The 19955-nt window shown below is 37.9% G+C and overlaps 3 protein-coding genes across 3 annotated transcripts; 2 read left to right on the top strand and 1 right to left on the bottom strand.

Annotated features, from left to right (window-relative positions):
• The first annotated feature begins 4845 nt into the window (after positions 1-4845).
• On the top strand, positions 4846-11623 carry rheb (Ras homolog, mTORC1 binding). The gene is made up of 8 exons (XM_078264999.1): positions 4846-5141; positions 5984-6055; positions 8424-8491; positions 8647-8729; positions 8826-8882; positions 8992-9039; positions 9366-9447; positions 10832-11623. The coding sequence occupies exons 1-8, from the start codon at positions 5090-5092 to the stop codon at positions 10922-10924; spliced, it is 555 nt and encodes a 184-aa protein (XP_078121125.1). The 5' UTR covers positions 4846-5089; the 3' UTR covers positions 10925-11623.
• An 872-nt stretch (positions 11624-12495) lies between these two features.
• Positions 12496-13892, bottom strand: ly97.3 (lymphocyte antigen 97, tandem duplicate 3). The gene is made up of 3 exons (XM_078265191.1): positions 13826-13892; positions 13306-13428; positions 12496-12706 (listed from the first exon to the last, which is right to left on the bottom strand). Exons 1-3 carry the CDS (start codon positions 13884-13886, stop codon positions 12600-12602), a joined length of 291 nt encoding a protein of 96 aa, XP_078121317.1. The 5' UTR covers positions 13887-13892; the 3' UTR covers positions 12496-12599.
• Positions 13893-16027: 2135 nt separating this feature from the next.
• Positions 16028-17830, top strand: LOC144526729 (gamma-crystallin N-A-like). Its single transcript, XM_078264357.1, has 4 exons — positions 16028-16048; positions 16291-16539; positions 17014-17159; positions 17654-17830. The coding sequence occupies exons 1-4, from the start codon at positions 16028-16030 to the stop codon at positions 17787-17789; spliced, it is 552 nt and encodes a 183-aa protein (XP_078120483.1). The 3' UTR covers positions 17790-17830.
• The last annotated feature ends 2125 nt before the right edge of the window (positions 17831-19955 follow it).

The following is a 19955-nucleotide window of genomic DNA, read 5'->3' as shown; positions in this document are numbered from 1 at the left end:
GGTGCAATGGGTGTCCTCTAGTCATCATGCAGACATACAGCCTCTCTGGTGTAAGATGCCACACAAATGCATTCCTCTGAGTTAAATATGCATTGCGTTTCATGAGGTTTGTGAGTGGGTGCAGGTGCCCGTCGGTGGCACAGACCCAGCTGGAGGATGTGGCTGACTCGCTCCGCTGGCGCTCAGGCTGGCATACTAACAGAGCCAGGGGTGCTTTCACAGTGAGTTGAAAGAGGCTGGCGCTGGTGCCACACACCCAGGGTTCAGAAACACGAGCTCCAGCTGCATGTCCACTAGCTTGCATAGCTAAAGAAATTAGAGACTGGAAATCCAAAGTGAATTTTCAACCTGCAACATGGGTCGTGTCAAGAATATTGATCTCTTGACATTCACAATCATACACAACACCGCCACCTTAATCACATCTTCCTCTCCATGCACGCAAGATTCAGTGAGATTAATTGTTGGGGTGAAAAAAAATGTATTTTCCAATCACAAGGGATGAAGCAATAAAAGGCCAACATGTCTAAAAGAGCTTAATGTATTATAGTTTTCCATCACTTTGCTACTAATTTCAGAACCTTGATGTGATTTTTCAAAACTCTAGACACAAAACTCAAAACGATCATCACTTGTAACACAGGCTGTCCAATGTTGAAAACACTGCATTGTGCATTCATATCTTTAAATAAATCTTGCACTTGCACAATCATTGGTTCAAAAAACAAATTTATTGTGAAATACCATTGAAACGTTACTTTAGATCACCCACACACAAGCTACCCATAGTTTCACTGGGTCATCATTCGTACAATCATTAAATATTGTAGTACAAAATAGGTGATACATGTTTCATTATGGTACTAGATGTAAAGACTTCCCTGTAAAAGTGCTGCAGTAGTAGAGTGAATACTACAGACAAACCTGAAATGTATTGATGAAAAACAATACAGTATGATCACAACATAGATTTGAATCAAAGCAAAATAATTAGCTACAAAGTAGGAAAGAAAAGACAGTACTGTAAAGCATCAAATGCAGTGTTCCTCGTACTTGCTTGTACTGTAAAAAGCAAAACAAAGAAGTGATTACTGTACTTCTACATATTCATCAACTCCGTCTTGTGGATTTGGCCGCAGGTTCTCATCTACATTGCAATAGCCAAACATCTTGGAAAAAACCTTCGGGCATGGCGAACAATGTGGTACGAGTATATATAAGTATATGTATATATATATATATATATATGTGTGTATATATATCTCAATCATCAGTAACGTATTGGCAGAATTGGACAAGCAATTCCAAGGGCCTGCATGCATACAGTGCAGTACTGTCAATACTGTAAATAGTCTCAAAGGTGGTACATGGAACCATAGAAACAGTGTCTGATAAACAGTAGTACATTACAGTAAAGAATGATGATGAAATAATACATCCTTAGATCATGTAGTCTAATTGGTTCATGCTCCACACTAATTGGTGACAATGAATCTCGTTATCTTGAAACTTTCATGATCTAAACATGGAATATTGTTTGTCTGTTTCCATACAACTATGCATTAAGAGTAATGCAACAGTTTCTTATCATTTTGAGTAGTTGTATCGATTGATAGTTAGATCATTGTAATGAAATGAATAGACAATCATCTGAAATGTAATGTGTGAATTGCTTTTTGAAATAGTAGTACTTTGATGTTAAGTTGTGTCATATTGAACAGGTGATATATTTGTTAAATGAACAAATGATCTTTGGTTTATCTGTATTGTATCCAAGCAATTGAAAAAAGTGTTAGAGTTTTGAAAAATGTGTATTTTGATCATTGGTTGTGAGTTTTGTGTCTAGAGTTTTGAAAAATCACATCAAGGTTCTGAAATTAGTGCCAACGTGATTGTAAAAAACTGTATTTCTCTGAGGCTTTTGTAAGCCTTTTATTAAAGTGAAACAATGTTGTCAGACACCTGTTGTTCTTTCAGGAGGTATTTTGTTGGCCTATGTCAGCACACTGTAATCCATAGCTATAACATGGCTGTATTACCAGTGTGACCTATTCTTGGTCATCATCATATTTCCTGAGAGAGCGAGAGTGTGTGTGTGTGTGTGTGTGTGTCTGTGTCTGTGTGTGTGTGTGTGTGTGTGTGTGTGTGTGTGTGTGTGTGTGTCTGTCCAGTAATTGCAGGCACCCTTCAACCATTTCAGTGGAGCATTCTTTTTTTTTTGACACCCAATGTCATGCAGAACAAATCGCCTATTGCTGACACCAGTGATTTCTTGTTTCCCGTGCTGAAAAGTGTGTGTGGAGGCAAAACAGTTGGGTCTTACTGACAGGGAGTTGGACATTTCTGTGATTAAGTGGTAATAGCCCAGGACGTGACAGGGAAACAGGGGACTTTATTGGTCACAGGGCAAGTAAAACTGCACACCCTTGGATCTAAGGGATATTTTTTGGGAGAGTGTATAATTACTTCAAGAGTTTTGCTCCAAAACTCTCTTAACAGGCAGTTGGGCAGTATTAAAAATATCTAATGTCTATCTTAAGTCTAGTAAATCTTTTATCAGTTTTACAGACTGCGTCATTGGTGTTTGTGAAGTACTAAGAAATGACACATAAACATTACAGTCTAAAAGCAAAGAAGACTCTCATCATCCCACCACCTTCGCCACGCCTGCCTTGGATTCCAGTGTCCGCCTATGGGCTTAACCCACTAATTGTGGCCTGAGTTCCTATGATATTATTGCATGCCTGTGGTTTGGTTTAAGGCCACAGTTATATTAAGACCTGGGCATTTCAACATCTATAACGAAATACACTATCAGCTCAGATAATGTGTGTAGTCTGATTCATGTGTAAGTTTGTTGAGGTACAGTGTTTCACTGTTTGGAGAGAGTAAGCTTGAGAAACAGTGCTCAGTGAGTTTGAATCTAAAACAAGAGATGGATGATAAACAATAATTAGAAGGTGATGTGGGAATATATAATAGTTATTTGAGGACTTACAGACAGGCCTCTGGTACTGTAAGGTGGCTCCACGTGTGATATATAAATGGTTTTATGGGGACATCTACTGGCTATTGTGAAAGTAGGCAAAGAAGAGTTTTTCTACAGCAGATCAGCCTATTTATTCAAATCATCTGGTAGAATTCCAATACTATTGGTTTTGTGTAATGTATTTGTGCTATGAGATGATATTGTCCTTATTGTACCTTTAATTATCTTACTACTAGTACTCAATAACAAGATTTCAGGGATCTTACTGTACAGGGTGATGGAACGTTTTTTAGAAATATTAAGTCATGAATCTAAATTGCCCCATTACAACCCTACTCCCTAAGAAATATATCTATTTTCAGAAGTTTTTGGTTTTATACAGTTATAATTTATGGATCTCTGACACATAATGGTTTAAATGCTGGTTCAAAGCCTTCCTACATTTTTATTAATTACTGGAATTGTTGGGTCTTTGTAAATTATAGTGTGGTCTAGACCTACTCTATCTCTAAAGTGTCTCTAGATAACTCTTGTTATGATTTGATACTATAAATAAAATTGAACTGAATTTATTATTTTATTTAGTTGTATAAGCAATATTGTAAATCCCTTTACTATATTTCCATTTACTTGTTGTGTTGTTGTAAAAACAGAACAAAGTCAAAGATATTTAGTCTAAACAATATCAAAATCAGCTAAACCTACCGTGTGTAATTTGCATTTAATAATGGAATGTAATCTGCTCTTCAGATTGTTAAAACCAAATTTCCAGAAACAATACAAAGGACCTGAAGATCTATTCCGATTATTTACGTAAGTAAAAGTAGCAATACCATAATGTAGAGTACTCTGTTAAATGTCCTCTATCAAAAATTTTACTGGAGTACCAAAGTATTAGCATCAAAATACACTTGAAGTACCAAATGTACAAGTACTCATTATGCAGAATTGCCCATTTCAGAATAATGTATATTATGTTACTGGATTATAATTATTGATGCATTAATGTATACATTATTTTGTATACATTACTGGATTATAATTATTGATTATTTAATGTGTACATCACTTTAATGTTGCATTTGGTAAAGATGGGGTTAATTTGAGCTACTTTACATACGTAAATGATGTAGTTTGTGAATTCACTAATGGGGATCAATAAAGTCTTATCTTATATTAACCTAAAATAATACACTATAGTTTATTTGTTGATTAAATTGTGTATTATTAATCTAAATCAGCAAAGTAACAAAAGTTATCAAATAAATGTAGTGGAGTAAAAAGTACAATATTGGCCTGAAATATAAAGTATGGCTAGTAGTAACTGAAAGTAAAGTATAAGTAGGCTTACCTCAAAACTATACTGATGTACAGCAGGACTTATAGGCTAAGTAATGATAATATTTCTGTAGGCTCTTTCAATTCATGGTAGCCTATTTTATATGGGACTATTATAAAACCACTATGATTACTGTATGATAAATTACATTTGTGTAGTGAATTATTTTGGTCTTTCTAGAGGTTTTAATTACATAATTATTGCGTGTGTCCGTGTAGAAAATAAAATAAATGAAAATAATGACATCGTCATTGGAGCAGTAATGCCCCAGTATCCCCTATACAGTCTATGAGTATCCCTGCTCCCTGACCCTAAAGATATGAATGACATTGCACTCGACCACACATCACGTCACAGTGCATGTAGCAGCCAATCATATTCCAGAAAGCGGGCAGTGTTGCTTGACGAACATCTGTCTCACCCAATCAGAGTTTTACAACAGGCATCAATTCCCGCCTTCACTCCGCGTGTATCCAATTAGGATGGAGCAGTAATTACTAATTCATTACATTGCAAAGGGGAGTGACGCAGTTATTGTAGATCTATTAGATGCTCCATGCTTTTTTATATGACCTGAAATAACATTCTTTTCCGAGCCGTGGACGTAAAAATCTTCATTAAAAAACAAAACAAAGAAGAGTGATTCCTGCTGTCATCTGGGGGCTGTATGTCGAATCTCTGCACCACTTGAATTTTGAATGCCATTCCGGTTAGAGGTTGCTGTACACCCCGAGGACTAGATGCGATAACCAGGAGGAGATATGCCGCAGCCGAAATCACGAAAAATCGCCATCCTCGGGTACAGATCCGTAGGTGAGTTCTGACCAGACGACTAGCGAGGGAGGTAAATGTCATCTCAAGGGCCTGGGATGCGACGCTGAGGCTAGATAGCAGCGGCCTTTTGGGTCCATTTATATCCATCATGCGGGCGGTTTACACCTCCTATAATATACTTAAATTATAGGGAGTAGGGTATGTCACGCATCATCTCAAAGCGGTCAAATGAGATGAGACCTGGCCTTGCGAGTTTGATCACATGAGACCTCCCGTAATGTGTTCACCATATATATTTTTACGCAAACTGTCCTTATTGATAGGTTTCCATCAGTGGCCCTAACCCTGGTTAATAGTACCACGCTTTGTGAAGCCCTGAAGGACCACCAGGATTTGACGCATTACTGTGCGGTTTATTTTATCGTATCTGAAACCAAAGAAGCGCAATATGTATGCGGCGAAAGGATGTTCAGGATGGCAAGATGGCACACGCAGATAGACCGACTCTAGGCCCAGCCAGCACTAACGCAAAACCCTGCAATATTCCCAGAAAGACTTGTATTGTGTTATGTTTGCCTACTCTACAATGAGTTGATTTAGTAAACATCTCCCATGGTATTAATATAGGGTTTTGTGTTTTGGGCTTTAGTAGCCTACGTAGCTTTGAGCTTCTGGTATTCTAATAGTCAATGTTAATGTAGGATTTCTATGTTTTCTTTTTCATTGTGTGGATAATCACTAATCACTAATCACTAATCCCTTTGTCATCTTTATGCTGAATAAACGTTTGATGCTTTTGACAACCCCCCCCCCCCCCCCATATTTCCAATGATATTCAATCATTAAGACTCCCTGTTACAATATTCCTTTGTGTTTTGCAGGAAAGTCCTCCTTGACAATTCAGTTTGTGGAAGGCCAGTTTGTGGACTCCTATGACCCAACAATCGAAAACAGTAAGTGGGGAGTTTTTTTTTTTATTTATTTTTTTTATTTAACCTTTATTTAACAGGTTCTCATTTGCAACGACCTGGCCAAGAATAAAGCATAAGCGTGCAAGACAACATACAGATTCACATACAATACAGTACAAGAATACAGAATACAATAGGCTACATAAAGTGCACATTAGGAAGGCATTACAAAGCCGGAGCGAAGGGAGGTGTAAGTAAGTCTGAGGATATGCGAAAGTGATAAGGTAATAACAACACAATATACATGAATAGACTAGACTAGAGAGTCTATAACACTGCTGAGATGTAGTGAGGAGTTTGTGGACTGTTACAGCTCCATACACAAACAGGAAACTGTTTAGTCGAAGTAGTAAGCCACTTAGATCCTGATACAGCTCTTCTTGTGATCAGTTCAGTGCGAAGATGTCAGCCTAACCACCGCAGGAAATATAATAGCTTTTGCTGTATTTAGTAGACTCCTCTCTTTTTTCCCCCTCATGTTGTATTTAATAAAATTGTGTAATTTCTTAGCAGAGATGGTCTTCAGGCTCTGCTATTAAACACTGCAGGAAACCCTGACAAATATTTTAACTTGAATGTGCATAGCATCTTTTTTTCGCAAATATGTTAGCTGTAGGCTATATTATCCTTTGACACTTTGCATGCTGTGATTAATCAGTTATTCAAGTGTAATGTGTATGGTTATGAGTCTGTTCGTCAAATCTCTTGATTATACAAAGTCAAGTTTAGTCAGTTTTATTTCTAGAGCCCAAAATCACAATTTTGTCTCAGAGGGCTTTACAATCTGAAGAACATATGACAACCTCTATCCTTAGACCCTCAACTCTGATGAGAAAAAAAACCCTGATTGGTCAGCATGGTCGAAATCAATATTATAATTATTGTTTGGGAAAAGAAACTAAATTGCATCACAAGGTCCACTTACTATGTGTTTCCAAAGCTTTTAGCTACATCTTGTGGCCTTCCTCAGTGGATGGAGTTGCTCAGTTGCCATGGAAATGGTTGAGTTGTTATCACGTGACCTAAGTATGGAGTTGCGGTCACATGATAACAGGTGGTTGTATATCAGTATATATTCACTGAGTTTTTTTAATGCAACATGTACTATAGGGCTGAAACTAATGGTTGTTTTCATTATCGATTAATCGATTAAGTGTTTGGTTTATAAAATGTCAGAAAATAGTGACAAAAAAATTAACCATTGATCCAAACGTCAGGAATATTTAATTTACAATGACATAAAAGAGAGAAAAGCAGCAAATCCTAACATTTGAGAAACTGGAACTAGAGAATGTTTGTCAATTTAGCTTAGAAATGAAACAAATATCACAGTAGTTGCTGCTTTTTGGTCAGGTGACTAATCAATAATTTTTGCAGCTGTCATGATATAGATTACATTTCACACTTTACTCCTTCAAACCTATGTTTATCACATTGAACTTGAGGATGGATGGCTGTCAGGCAAAACTCTGACATCTCCAAATAATCTTCCTCTAAATATTTGATTATACCTTTTTTCTTTTCTTTTGTTTTCACATAAATGTTGCTTGTTACCATCAATGTAGACATCTCAAGTGTGCATCCTGATAACTCTATAACATGATATCACTGAAAGAAGAACAGGGTGTGATGTTCCCTATTAACAAGTGTCCACCAGCTGATTACACCAAAAAGAAGAAAAAAAACTTCTTTCGAGGAACATTGGAGAAATCAGCTGGTGTTTTTAGTATTTGGTCAAAGTAAACCATGTAGACTTCAGTGGAATAAGCTTGGAAATCACAGGCTTGGAGAGAGCGAACTTGCTGGAAGGTACTTAAACGGTGCATTTTGCCTAATGAGAGAACATAGAGTAATTCATCAACCTCTTAAACACACATTCCCAGACACTCCAGAGATTTGAGTCTAAACTTTGCCTGCAGGCTGTTTTTCTTTTTCCCTGAAATGTTCGCTCACATATCGCCCTGTGTTTCTCGAGTGTGTGGTCTGTATCTATAAATATTCTCTGGATGGTTTACATAAAGTGAATTGTCAGCGTTATCAGCGAGATGCTGCAGGCAGTGCAATCCCTCAGTCCTGCAGATAATGTGACCCATCTCCAGGCAGATATTGACATTCCTGTGCTGGATGAACTCAGTGGCACCGAAATGGATCCATAAGGAGATCTGCACACTGAAAACGTAGAGTAATGAAGATAGAGTATGGTACTGTGTAGTAGACATGGTGTTGTAGGCGATTTGCTGTATTTGTCAGTGTTATTGTAAAAGGAAATCGCTTGCTCTCCATCCATTAAAATGTTTAATTTATAATTTGTATTGGTTCATTTCTAACTTGTCTTTTCTTTTAACTGCAGCATTTACTAAAATGATCACAATAAATGGACAGGAGTACCATCTTCAGCTGGTAGACACAGCAGGACAGGTATGATGATTGATTTGTATCTGAATATGTGATGTTATGATAATGCTACTTCATAGTTTGGTGTTGATTCGGCTTCATTACTTAATTACTTTTAATTCCTTCTATTCCAAACCGAACTTTGCACACTAATTTTCTCACAATTTCTGTCTCTATAGGATGAGTACTCTATCTTCCCACAGACCTACTCCATAGATATCAACGGTTACATTCTGGTCTATTCAGTTACATCCAATAAAAGGTACAATTTTACTTTTTTAAAGCAAACAAATCTTTATGAAGTTCTGTATAATGAGTTGTAATGCTAAAGAAAAATCTTTCCCCTTGGTTGTTCCAGCTTTGAAGTTGTACAAGTTATCCATGAAAAACTATTGGACATGGTGGGAAAGGTTCAGTAAGTATACAGCGGCTTCGTCTTGTTTTGCTGCCCAAGGCATTCCAAAACTTATGTAATATATCATGCATAAATGACAATGTGCTGTTTACTTTTCCATCTAATACAGAGTACCAATTATGCTGGTCGGAAACAAGAACGACCTACATATGGAGCGGTATGTCATAGCACACACTTAAATTGTACATTAGGTCCACTAAATACAGTAGGTATACACATGCGGCATAGCACTTGCCAGTTTAAGTCATCATTTTTTGTGGAATTTCTTATCATTGTGTTGGCAGAAATGCAAACCTAAACATTCCTCACATTTGATACAGAAGTTAATATTCAGATGACCCAATAGAAGGGGGAAGCCATTTGTACCAAGCAGGCATAGTCATACTTGTCTGTGTTTGTTTATGTAGCCCTTTATAATTACTTTACTTAGTGGAAGCAGAATTGTACTCTGTAGTCTTACTCTAGGTTTTTTCTTTTCTTTAGAGTAATCAGTTGTGAAGAAGGAAAAGCCTTAGCCGATTCCTGGAACGCTGCCTTCATGGAGTCCTCAGCTAAAGAGAACCAGGTAAGAGCTGAAGCTGCAGATATTCAGCAGTAAGTACTTTGTTTATGTTTGACTTGGTTGTTATCAAAGCCTTTTTATCTGTTAAAAGGTACCCAAATAAAATGTCATTTTAATGCATGCTATATTACTAGTTGGCATTCATTTGATGATTAAATTGTCACAAGGGTTTGGTGGGACCAGTCTGACAAAGGGCTTAGTATCATTTAAAGATGATTGATTTCACAGATCAAGATCAGTTTACACATCATGGGGAGCAAACTGTGACAGTATAATGTCTTCTGTGGCATTGAAGGGAAATTTCACAAGAAATAAAAAAAAAACATCATAATACTCTGATGATCATAAGGGTTATGTAGGCATGGGCTTTAAGACTACACGTGTAACAGAAAACGTTTGGGGGCATGTAGTTTGAATGTTCAAATTGGTTGTTTACGAGGCAGGGAGGGTCTTACAAGCTATTAAGTTGCCTTATGGGAAGTGTAGGATCCAGCAGTTTTGGAGCTTGACCTGTACTCTGGACTAAAGTTCAGGATATCTCTTTTTTAGCATTACCAATTCAGTCATTTTGCAACCTGTAACCATTCTCTATACAGTAATTTGTATTGTTACTGGCGGAGTACGCCTTTACCGTACTGGATTCTTATTGTACACCCACACAAATATTAAAGAAAAAGGTTTGCTTCAGTGTGCTGTAAATTGATGAAGTTGCTTTTCTTCTGGGCCATATCTGAGTGTTGCTGCTCAAGACAGTTTTGCTGCTCCCTTGGTGGTTACTTGTGTCATTTAAAAAAAACTGTATTTTTAAAAGCAACTTGCCAGTAACCACAAATGTCGCAAATGTATCAAATGAGCTCTATGGAGTGTTTTAGTGTCTTTCAGCTCATTGTTTATTTTTTTTTTTTTTTAAAAGCTCTAAAGACTCACTGTAACCATGGCTAAAAGAGAGAACCTGACTCCAAATGAATGCTTATGTTGCACTGTGTCTTTTGGATGTGTAAATAACTGCTAACACGTTTCTATATCATCTTAAGGATAATATATCAGTGTTGTGTTCACAGCTTGGTGCACTGCCCCCAAGTGGCCAAACATATCAATTCATGCAGATGTAACAATGGTTCAAAAGTTTATCCACCACAGCCTCCAATAAACAACATCCATTATTCCTTATTTCCCTCATTTATATTCAGGGAGATGCTAAAGTTTGGCCAATATGAGCAAAAACAACAGCATATTTGTTGCGCCTAAATGTAACGTATGCTGCTGGAAAATTCAAAGTGGTGTGACCAAGACATGTGACAGCGTCCTGTGTGTGTGTGTGTGTGTGTGTGTGTGTGTGTGTGTGTGTGTGTGTGTGTGTATATGTGTCTTGCTGTCTCTCTCTCAGACGGCCGTGGAGGTTTTCCGGAGGATGATCCTGGAGGCAGAGAAGATGGACGGGGGCGTGCAGCCAGGAAAAACGCCCTGTTCCATGATGTAGAGCCGCCCAATCAACACACAGGACACTGCACTGGGATATCCCGTTACTTGAAGGCTAGCTGCCAGTTCTCCTTCACCTCAGCTGACTCCACCCCTCCAGGGTCCTAAATATCCAATACTGTCTATTTATGGCTCTGACTCCACTGTTATTTATTAGTATTTCCTATTTTCTTTGTGTTTGATAAAAAAAAAGGATGAGTGGCGGTTCCCTTGTCTTATATTTCCCACAATCCACCCCACCTCCATCTTTGTGCTCGGCACTGATGCAAAACGCAGAACTTCATTTGGGTGTATCAGAAAAAATGTTTTCTTGTGCTCGGTAATAACGACTACCGTAACTAAGGCCAGAGATAGTAGTGGCTTGATGCATCTTAGCTTCTCATTATGCATCTCCCATATATAGGCAACGAGTCCTCTGTTTTAATAACAAGAGATCAGAGAAATGTCATGTCTGCAATACATATGCTCTGAAAATGGATAAGTGAACATGGACGTTTCTTCTGATACATCACCAGCTGTTTGGTCCTTCCAATATATACAGCTCTTTTTCTACTTCATCTCCACGCAGTACCCACTTCTCTGTCCCTCAGTTTGTTTTCATAGCGGTCACTGTCAGCCAAAAAACTCTGCATCCATTTTCTAATGTTGAAAATGTTGTACAAATGTTTTTGATTGTAATCATTAAAGCAAAAAGTGGTTATGTAAAGCAGGGTTGAGTGTGGATTATTACCTTGGCTGAAGAGTGAGATTTTTGTCACCTGGGAGGCAGGGCAAATTTATTTACTTCAAAGATTAAAATACATTGAGGAGGGCGCAGGATGCAAGTGCACGGTGGATAATCTAATCTAGTTTTTGAGATTCAGTACAAAGAAGCATGGTGAACATTAAAATCTGTGTTAATAATAACTAAATGCTGCTTTTCCATGTTTAGACAGAAACGTTTTAGGTTCTTTCTTCAATATGTTTTTTTACTGTGATGGTATTTTACATCAGATTTGTTTTTGTCTCTGCTCTTATTCTTCTTCTTCTTTACTGGTTTGAAGTGGGCGGGGCTCAGTTAGAAAAGGGTGATGTCAAGTACTTCAGTGCACCAGTCAGGCTTCAGCAATAATAAAATCTGAATCTGGCGACAGCTGGTGGGTAGTTTGCTCACTGTCATCCAATCTGATAGTGCCAAACCCTTGCAGTCCAGATGAAGCAGATTAGCAGAGTTTTTCTCTTCATAAATTATACCTAAGTACGTTATTGTAAACTTTCAGGACAGTTTTGGTCATGAATATTAAATGTAATAAAGGAATGGGGTCAAAAGTCAGTGCAAAGCCCTGAGAACTGGTGAGATAAGCTTTTCTTCAACTTCATCCAACCCAATCTGCTGAAAATGAAACTCTTGCCTGAACATGAATCCTCTAAGTCCTGGACTTTGTTTTTGACTTGGCGTGGCTGTCAGAAAGTAATAAGAAAACTCCAAAGATTTCCAGACATAAGAATAAGAACACAGCACTTGCTCTTTGTCAAACATTTTTATTTGACAAGGGAAAAGAATGACAAAACAAATTTAGTTTTTCTAGCCACTTTGAGTTCATACATGCTTTCACACCTGGGAGCCGCTTGCGGCAGTCAGCAGGGGTCCCTGGGTTTAAGTGCCTTGCTCAAAGATACTCCAATACATTGTCATTTTATAAGGTGTTGCACATGTCTTCGGTACAGCACTTGATATCGATGTAGGAGTTTGTCTTCAGCATTTCGCAGTCTGACAGAGCCATGCATTTCTGGTATTGGCCATCTAAGAAAGTAAAAAAAGGAAAAGGTTTTTAAAAAAAAGCATGTCCTTTTATTATGTAAGAAGCGCCTCGCTGTGGTATAGAGCAATTGTATTTTTCTTACACATTATTCACAAACATCTGACGAACAGTTCAATTCCCAGAGAAATGCACACAGCCCATATTCAGAAACAGTGCCTTTCAACGAGCCGTCAGCACTTGAGTACGGTTGTGATGTCACAATAGTACTATATATAGAGGGTGAATACAGGTATATTCAATGTGAAACAATGTGTTTCTTGAACTTTAAAGCATGTAAACATGTTAAGTAGAAACCCAAAATACAAGTATGAACCTGAAAATGAGAATGATATGGCACCTTTAAGCAATTTTCTCTCTTCATACGTTTTTCAAAACCTTTTTCATTTACCTCACCATCGATGCCCATAGCTCTCTAATTTTGGTGCCATGGTACACATGCAGATGTTTATCTTTAGTGAACTTCTCCTTTAACTTGACTATGATCCACAGCAATGATAATATTGTATTTCACTGTGGTTTATCTACTGAGGTCATGCATTTGTTAATCATAGAATAGTTCTGAGTATGCTGACAAACTCACATGGTGCTCTAAGGAAGTGGGCAGCAGCGCAGGCATTCTTCTCTGGTTTGCAGCTCTCTACAGTGAGCTCACAGATTCCTCCAGCCTTTTTGGAGACACACTGGTGGCAGTCCAGGGCTTCACCTGAAAACAAAAAACAGCAAAGCAATATTTCAGTCATTTCTTTTCTTTTTCTTTTCTTAGTGTATCTGAATAAATTCTGCCATAATGTGGACGATGTGATTTCTGGAACAATGAGTATTTGCAAGTTGTTAGTAAGGATTTAGTCTACTTAAATGTTAACGGTGTGCATGATGCCACATTGGATGATATTGTGCTCTCACAGATAAGTCAATTACTTTCATTTCTTAGATATGACTCCTACAATCTGTTGCGAAATGAAAAGAATGCCTTTGAGTGTCTGACAAGTCTGCTGAAATTGTGTTCCTGTACAGCAAAGACTAAAAGACAAAAGCAGATGTCTCTGTTGCACAGCAGCAGAGATTGTGTTTATTCAGTGGAGAATCAGTGACAGACTCACCAGCTGTAAACAGCAGGGTGACGGTTAAAGCCAAGACCAACAACTTCATTGTTCTGTTCATTACTGCAACCTTTGAAAAATAAAGCACAGATTTAATGATACAGTAGACAGTAGCCTACAATACCTGTAGTACCCCAGATTTCATGGCATTAAACTGTGTTTTACTGTTTAGGCTTTTTTAGATAATTATCTCACGATTTTCCTTAAATGATTTGAATTATATATATATATATATATGATATAGTTTAAATTATTGAAATTCTAAGCAAAAACAAGTGTTGACATTTGATAGCAAATATATGGCAAAAAATATCAAATATTGATTTTATATTTATTGTTATTAAACGCATATCAAAAAAAGAATTGAAGGTAAAATACACCAAATAAGATAACTTATATAAGTATTATTTTATGTATACATACCTTGATGATTCGTCCGTCTCGATTTCTGCCAAAGACTGAGGTGTATTCATCCACTTTCCCCCTTTTTGTACCTGCACGTCCTTTGTCCTGTCATGGTAACGTCCCATTGAGAGGTGTATCTCTGTTAAGTCTATATACTTAGCATTCACTCCTCACCCTGGGTACACTGTGTTCAGGGGCTACAGTTTCCCAATGCCCAGATTCTTGCATTATGCAAGAGCTTTCCACCCTTTGTCCACTACTGTATATAATATATGAGGCTTTTGCAAATATTAATGAATGCATTTGTCACAGACTCATATAAAGATCTATATCAGCTGGATTTAAACCTTAGGAGGACAAGAGGATATGAGTGAAGGGTACAGTATGTTTGCTTTAGGCGCATTTTGTCTAACCTATATGAGGTGTAATACCTTTAGGTTAATGCTCTTTAACTCACCTCAGCTCCAGACTAGGAATTAAGTCTATACAAAGAATTGACTTGAACTAGCACTTAATATAATTCTAATATATATAATTTCTAATTAAAGAGAATGAAAGAATGACACTCTCACCAGCTGTCATACAATTCAGAGCATATACAGAAAACCAATCCAATACATGAATGGCTGGCTGAAATAGCAGTTATCAATGGTAAAAAAAGAGTCCAAGTCCGTGTGATTTTTAAATGTACACACCTGAGACAACTGTTTTACACTATTACTTACTTTACTTATGAAGCTTAGCGTAATTTCTTTCAGGAAGACTAATGTTACTCACTTGTTCTCATTATGAGGTCACGATGGTAATTAGATGACGTCACAATGGTCTAATCGCCAAACACTTTTCTCATTTATTATTTTTATTGGGCACGTCAGTAAATAATTGTTCACTCAAAAATGAAGTCTCCTGATTGAAATGGCTTTGATTGACTGTTTTAGTGTGAACGCCAAACCTTGGTGAACTTTCTAATCTCTAAAAACCCACTCAAGTGCAATAAATCATTTCAAATTGTGTTTAATCTCCGCACTGCAGATAGAGAGAAAGAGAGCGAGAGAGAGAGGGAGAGAGAGAGAGGGAGGGGGGGAGAGGGGTGGAAGTCATACATTACACTGAAAACAGGTTTTATCTGTTTTGTATCCTTTTCCACTTGCCTAACGTTAAAACTGGTAGTCTTTGATATTGCAACTGAGAGAAATTCAGTTTCGACAGATCCAGGATTGGATCTGGATCAGCATCAGAGAAATAAAAACAAAGAATCATCTGTAAAGAAAAGCTGGAGTGAAATCTGCTTTGGAGTATGGCATCTGGATGCTCTGTTCAACCTGCCACCATCGAAACTCATAGACATGGACTGGGACAACACCTCATTGTGTTTACATTTTCCCAGTTCCTCGCCCAACTTGTCAGAAGACAGATGTTTTGTTTGTACTGGCTCATACATGTCCTTTCACCTATGCTTTAACGTTTGTTTTCCCTCCTCGCCTCCCCTTGTTTGGACACCACCCAAATATTATTCCACAACCCTGACTCAGTGCAACATCACTCCCAAAGCCCAATCATAGCAAAATCTCTCTCACTCTATTGTTTCGACTCCCCTAGAGCCAAACTCCAATATCAGCACTGGCACATGTAAGGGAAACTGTCCATGTGGCAAAATGTCTAAACCCCCCATTGTTGTGCTTTTGTTGCCTCTGCCTCGCGATACAACCACACTCTCTGTTGGCCATATATATCTGAGCGTCCACATTTTTCCACTCTTAGACAGTGTGACCAGTGTGGAACAGCTAACAGTGGAAAATGTCTCAGTACTCAGGAAAGGTGAGTACCACAACAAGGGATGCAGTCACAGTTAAAGTTAATCATATCATGTGTATCACAAACAAATGTCAATCACAAAGGCAGTAATGTCTGGCTGATCCAACTTCAGATTGTACTTTTAACAGTGTTGAGTGGCACATTTACAAGATATCTTTTAGACTACTTGCAGCACTTTCCATAAAAGTATCTGTTATGAGAAAACTATTGAAATCTTCATTGCAAAAAAAAAAAAAAAAAAACAGATCGTGTTCTATGAGGGAAAATGTTTCACTGGGAGGAAACTGGAGATCTGCAGTGACTGCGACAACTTCCAGGACCGTGGCTTCATGAACAGGGTCAACTCTGTCCGTGTGGAGAGCGGAGCCTACATCTGCTATGACCACCCAGACTTTAAGGGCCAACAGTACATTCTGGAGCATGGAGAGTACCCCGAATTCCAGCGTTGGAATGCTCATAACGATCACATGGGCTCCTGCAGGCCAATCAGGATGGTAAGAGTGTTTGTGTGTGTGTGTGTGTGTGTGTGTGTGTGTGTGTGTGTGTGTGTGTGTGTGTGTGTGTGTGTGTGTGAGACCCCAGCAACAGACAAATATTTGGTTGTTAAAAAAAACAAGCCCGGCACACTGGCATATGTGAGGCCTCATTTGTGAAAAAAGTGCTTTCTGATAAATTAAAGACAGAATGATTTCAATAACTTGGATTCATAATAATGCAGGAGTTAGTCTTGCAGTACAGATGCATATTAACATGCATATAGTAACGCCATCAGCTGCATGAAAACACTTGAGACATACTGTGGCCGTGGGCTATACATATTATCCTCTATGATTTCTAAAGGTACAAGTGTTTGCACAAACAATACAGCCACAGTCACATAAAGGAGGAGGCTTTGATCCTTTGCAAAAGGCCGAAGGCGAACATTTCTGCTATGACTTAGCGAGAGGGCATGTCATTATCCTCTGCAGCATGGAGAGCACTACAGGATGGAGCTGTTCGAGGGAGACAAGTTCTCAGGCCAGTGTGTGGAGCTGTGTGACGACTGTCCTTTCCTGCAAGCCCGAGGCCTGACCAACAACTGCATCAACTCCCTGAAGGTTTATGGAGATGGAGCGTATGTATCTCTACAGCAGGGGGACACTTAGTTAGATTGAACCTGTTAGAGCACATGAGCACCAGAATATGTGCTAGAATATTCTAGTGTACTGTGTCTTCATTGATGGACTCTGAAAGAGAGAGAGGTGGGGAGGGGAGAGATGACATGCAAAAAACTTTTCACTTACAATTGTTGTAGTTTGTTAGTTTGTTTGTTTGTTGTTGTTTTTGTCAAGGACTAGACATAGATATCCATCTGTGAGATTTTGGCCATCATAACAATACAATGGAGATGAATAATGTAATGATAATGTTGTTAGAAACCACAAGAGGTAAGTAAAAAAAATTTGTTTTTGTATTTTAAACCTTCACTTTAGACAATATGTAAGCCAAGTCAGATAAGTCATGAACTTTACCTTCTATCCCCTCACTTAGCTGCATATTGCATATTTAACATTGTAAACTGCAATTTTTTAATTTATTTTAATGTTATTTATCAATTTTCTCAAACAGCTGGGTGCTGTATGAGGAGCCTAACTACCGCGGCCGCATGTACATCGTGGAGAGAGGAAACTACTGCAACCACATGGAGTGGCAAGCGGAAAATCCCAACATCAAGTCTGTTCGCAGGGTGGCAAACTACTTCTAAACCATCTCATCGTCACTGGCAACGTGACTGCGGGGATGAGATCATCCACTGATGAAAAACACACCCCACTGTCAAGTAATCTCCCTCTGACTCTGTGGGGCTGTAAAATAATAAAAGATGAAGAAAATGTATGACATTGTTTGTTGTTTTTATTTTTGTACTGAATTATTTAAAGGCTGAAATAAAGTAGTGATCCGACAATATCTTTAATCTTATTTCCATGTTTTCTCCTTTTATTCTCACTCAGTGTGAACAGTAACTTAACCACCATATTTCATTGTAGAAATGGCTGCAGGCTATGATTCAGGTAATTGCTCTCTCTCATACACCATAACGGAATCCCTTTTCCTCATACTAATGGATCCATTACCAAGTTAAATAAGATACTCTGGACACCACTGAACACAGATAATAGACAGGTAGATTGGCATTTAATACATCCAGGAGGGACATGAAATGGTTTTAAGAGTAAAAAACGGTTTAAAAAAAACACACAACAATTATATCTTACAAAGACAGAAAGCAGTCACCCAACCTTTTAACAAACTCATTCCCTCATACAAGTGAATGTTTGGCAGTTGGCAGTAACCAATAGAAACTGCATGTCCTCCCTACATATACAGTGTATAAAGTCTCTGCACCTGCCCTGGGGGAGCTCCAGGATCTCTGCTACCACCTAGTGTCATTTATCTATTTAACTGTGAAGTCGTGACGCCCACCCTAGGGTTGTCAAAGTAGTCACAATGGGGATTTTTAGCAGCAGTGACACTTGATTCTTCCTTGAATACAAAAGTGGAAAAAAAGAACAGAAACACAAATTCTGAATAATGTATTAATTAATGTCATACATTCTGGGTTTATCCACGTGATTTCAGTTTGTCTAACAAGTTTATATCCAGTTTTTCATTATATGATATGTAGAATGCAGTATAAGTAGTTACCTGTCTGGCATAAGTTGTATTTAACAGCCTTTTACAACATTATTAGCTCATAGTTTGATGTTTTTTATGCACCACTGCATCATTTCTCCCCATGCTCTCATTCTTTTAGGAATGCCACACCACGGTTGTGGCCGGTGGACCTTTAATGAACACTCATGTGATTTCTCTTCCAACTGTCATGACAACAGAACACCTATCTTTACAAGGTTACGCTCATGGCCTCTTTATCGAGTTACAGGGTCAATATAGGAGAGCTTAATGAGGAAATGCTTTGTCTTGAGTTACACTGAGCGGCACTAGTTTAAGAGCGATTACCTATATGGCTAACCTTATTCCGGGGCCATTTGCTCCATGAATTGTCTGGGTGTCACCAACATGCCATTAGTCTGGATGTCAAAGACGAGTTAGAGAGAGGGAAACTGTGAGCAAGGCCTCACGGCATTTTAACATTGCTGATTTTCTATGATGATGGGATCTATTATTTTACACAAAGGATTTCCATTTTGAAAGAGTGTATTAAATGATATAGCCTACAAAGCGAACACGTGCCATGATATTTTGATCTTGTTATAGACATCTATTTTATTTTATTAATAAGCCTTGTTTAATTGCTCTAATGGAGGTATGCGTTTCCTGGGGAGATTACAAAAGAGAAGCATACCCAATTAATCATAGGAAATTACTTGAACCTTGACCTTTTTGAGGGAAATACTTCTAAAAATAAGTTAGAAGTAGCCAACAAGCCAACAAGTCTATTGGCCTGGAGACTTGTTCGGTGGGCAGGCTCACCAACCCTTTGTCAAAAAGCTTTTTTTTTTTTAAATGTCATGTCACATCTTCTTTAGCAATTATCAAGAGAAATACTATTAAAAGAATATCATGTTTGGAAATTGGGGAAGAGTATTGTTACACACTTCCTGTTTTGTGATAACTCAAAATGCTTAGCGATTCATTATGAGCAATGGTTTGGCTCTATTTTGGTTTTGCTGTGTGAGGTATATTTTATATTTAACACTGTCTCGGTAATATGAGTAATTAGAACGAATACATTTTAAATAGCATTTTTTTTTGTATCCTGTTACTCCAAATTAGGTCGCTTATTTTTAGCACTGCTACTTATGCATAAAAGATCATTCAGATAGAAAAAAAAACTCAGAATGTATTATACTTTTTGTGAGATATTAATCACATTAACATCGATAAATATATATAGGCCTGCTTAATA

Source organism: Sander vitreus, chromosome 12 (assembly GCF_031162955.1).
Source record: "Sander vitreus isolate 19-12246 chromosome 12, sanVit1, whole genome shotgun sequence".
Classification (NCBI taxonomy): domain Eukaryota; kingdom Metazoa; phylum Chordata; class Actinopteri; order Perciformes; family Percidae; genus Sander; species Sander vitreus.
The sequence above is the reverse complement of the archived record's forward strand: the minus strand, read 5'-3'. Positions and strand labels throughout refer to the sequence as shown.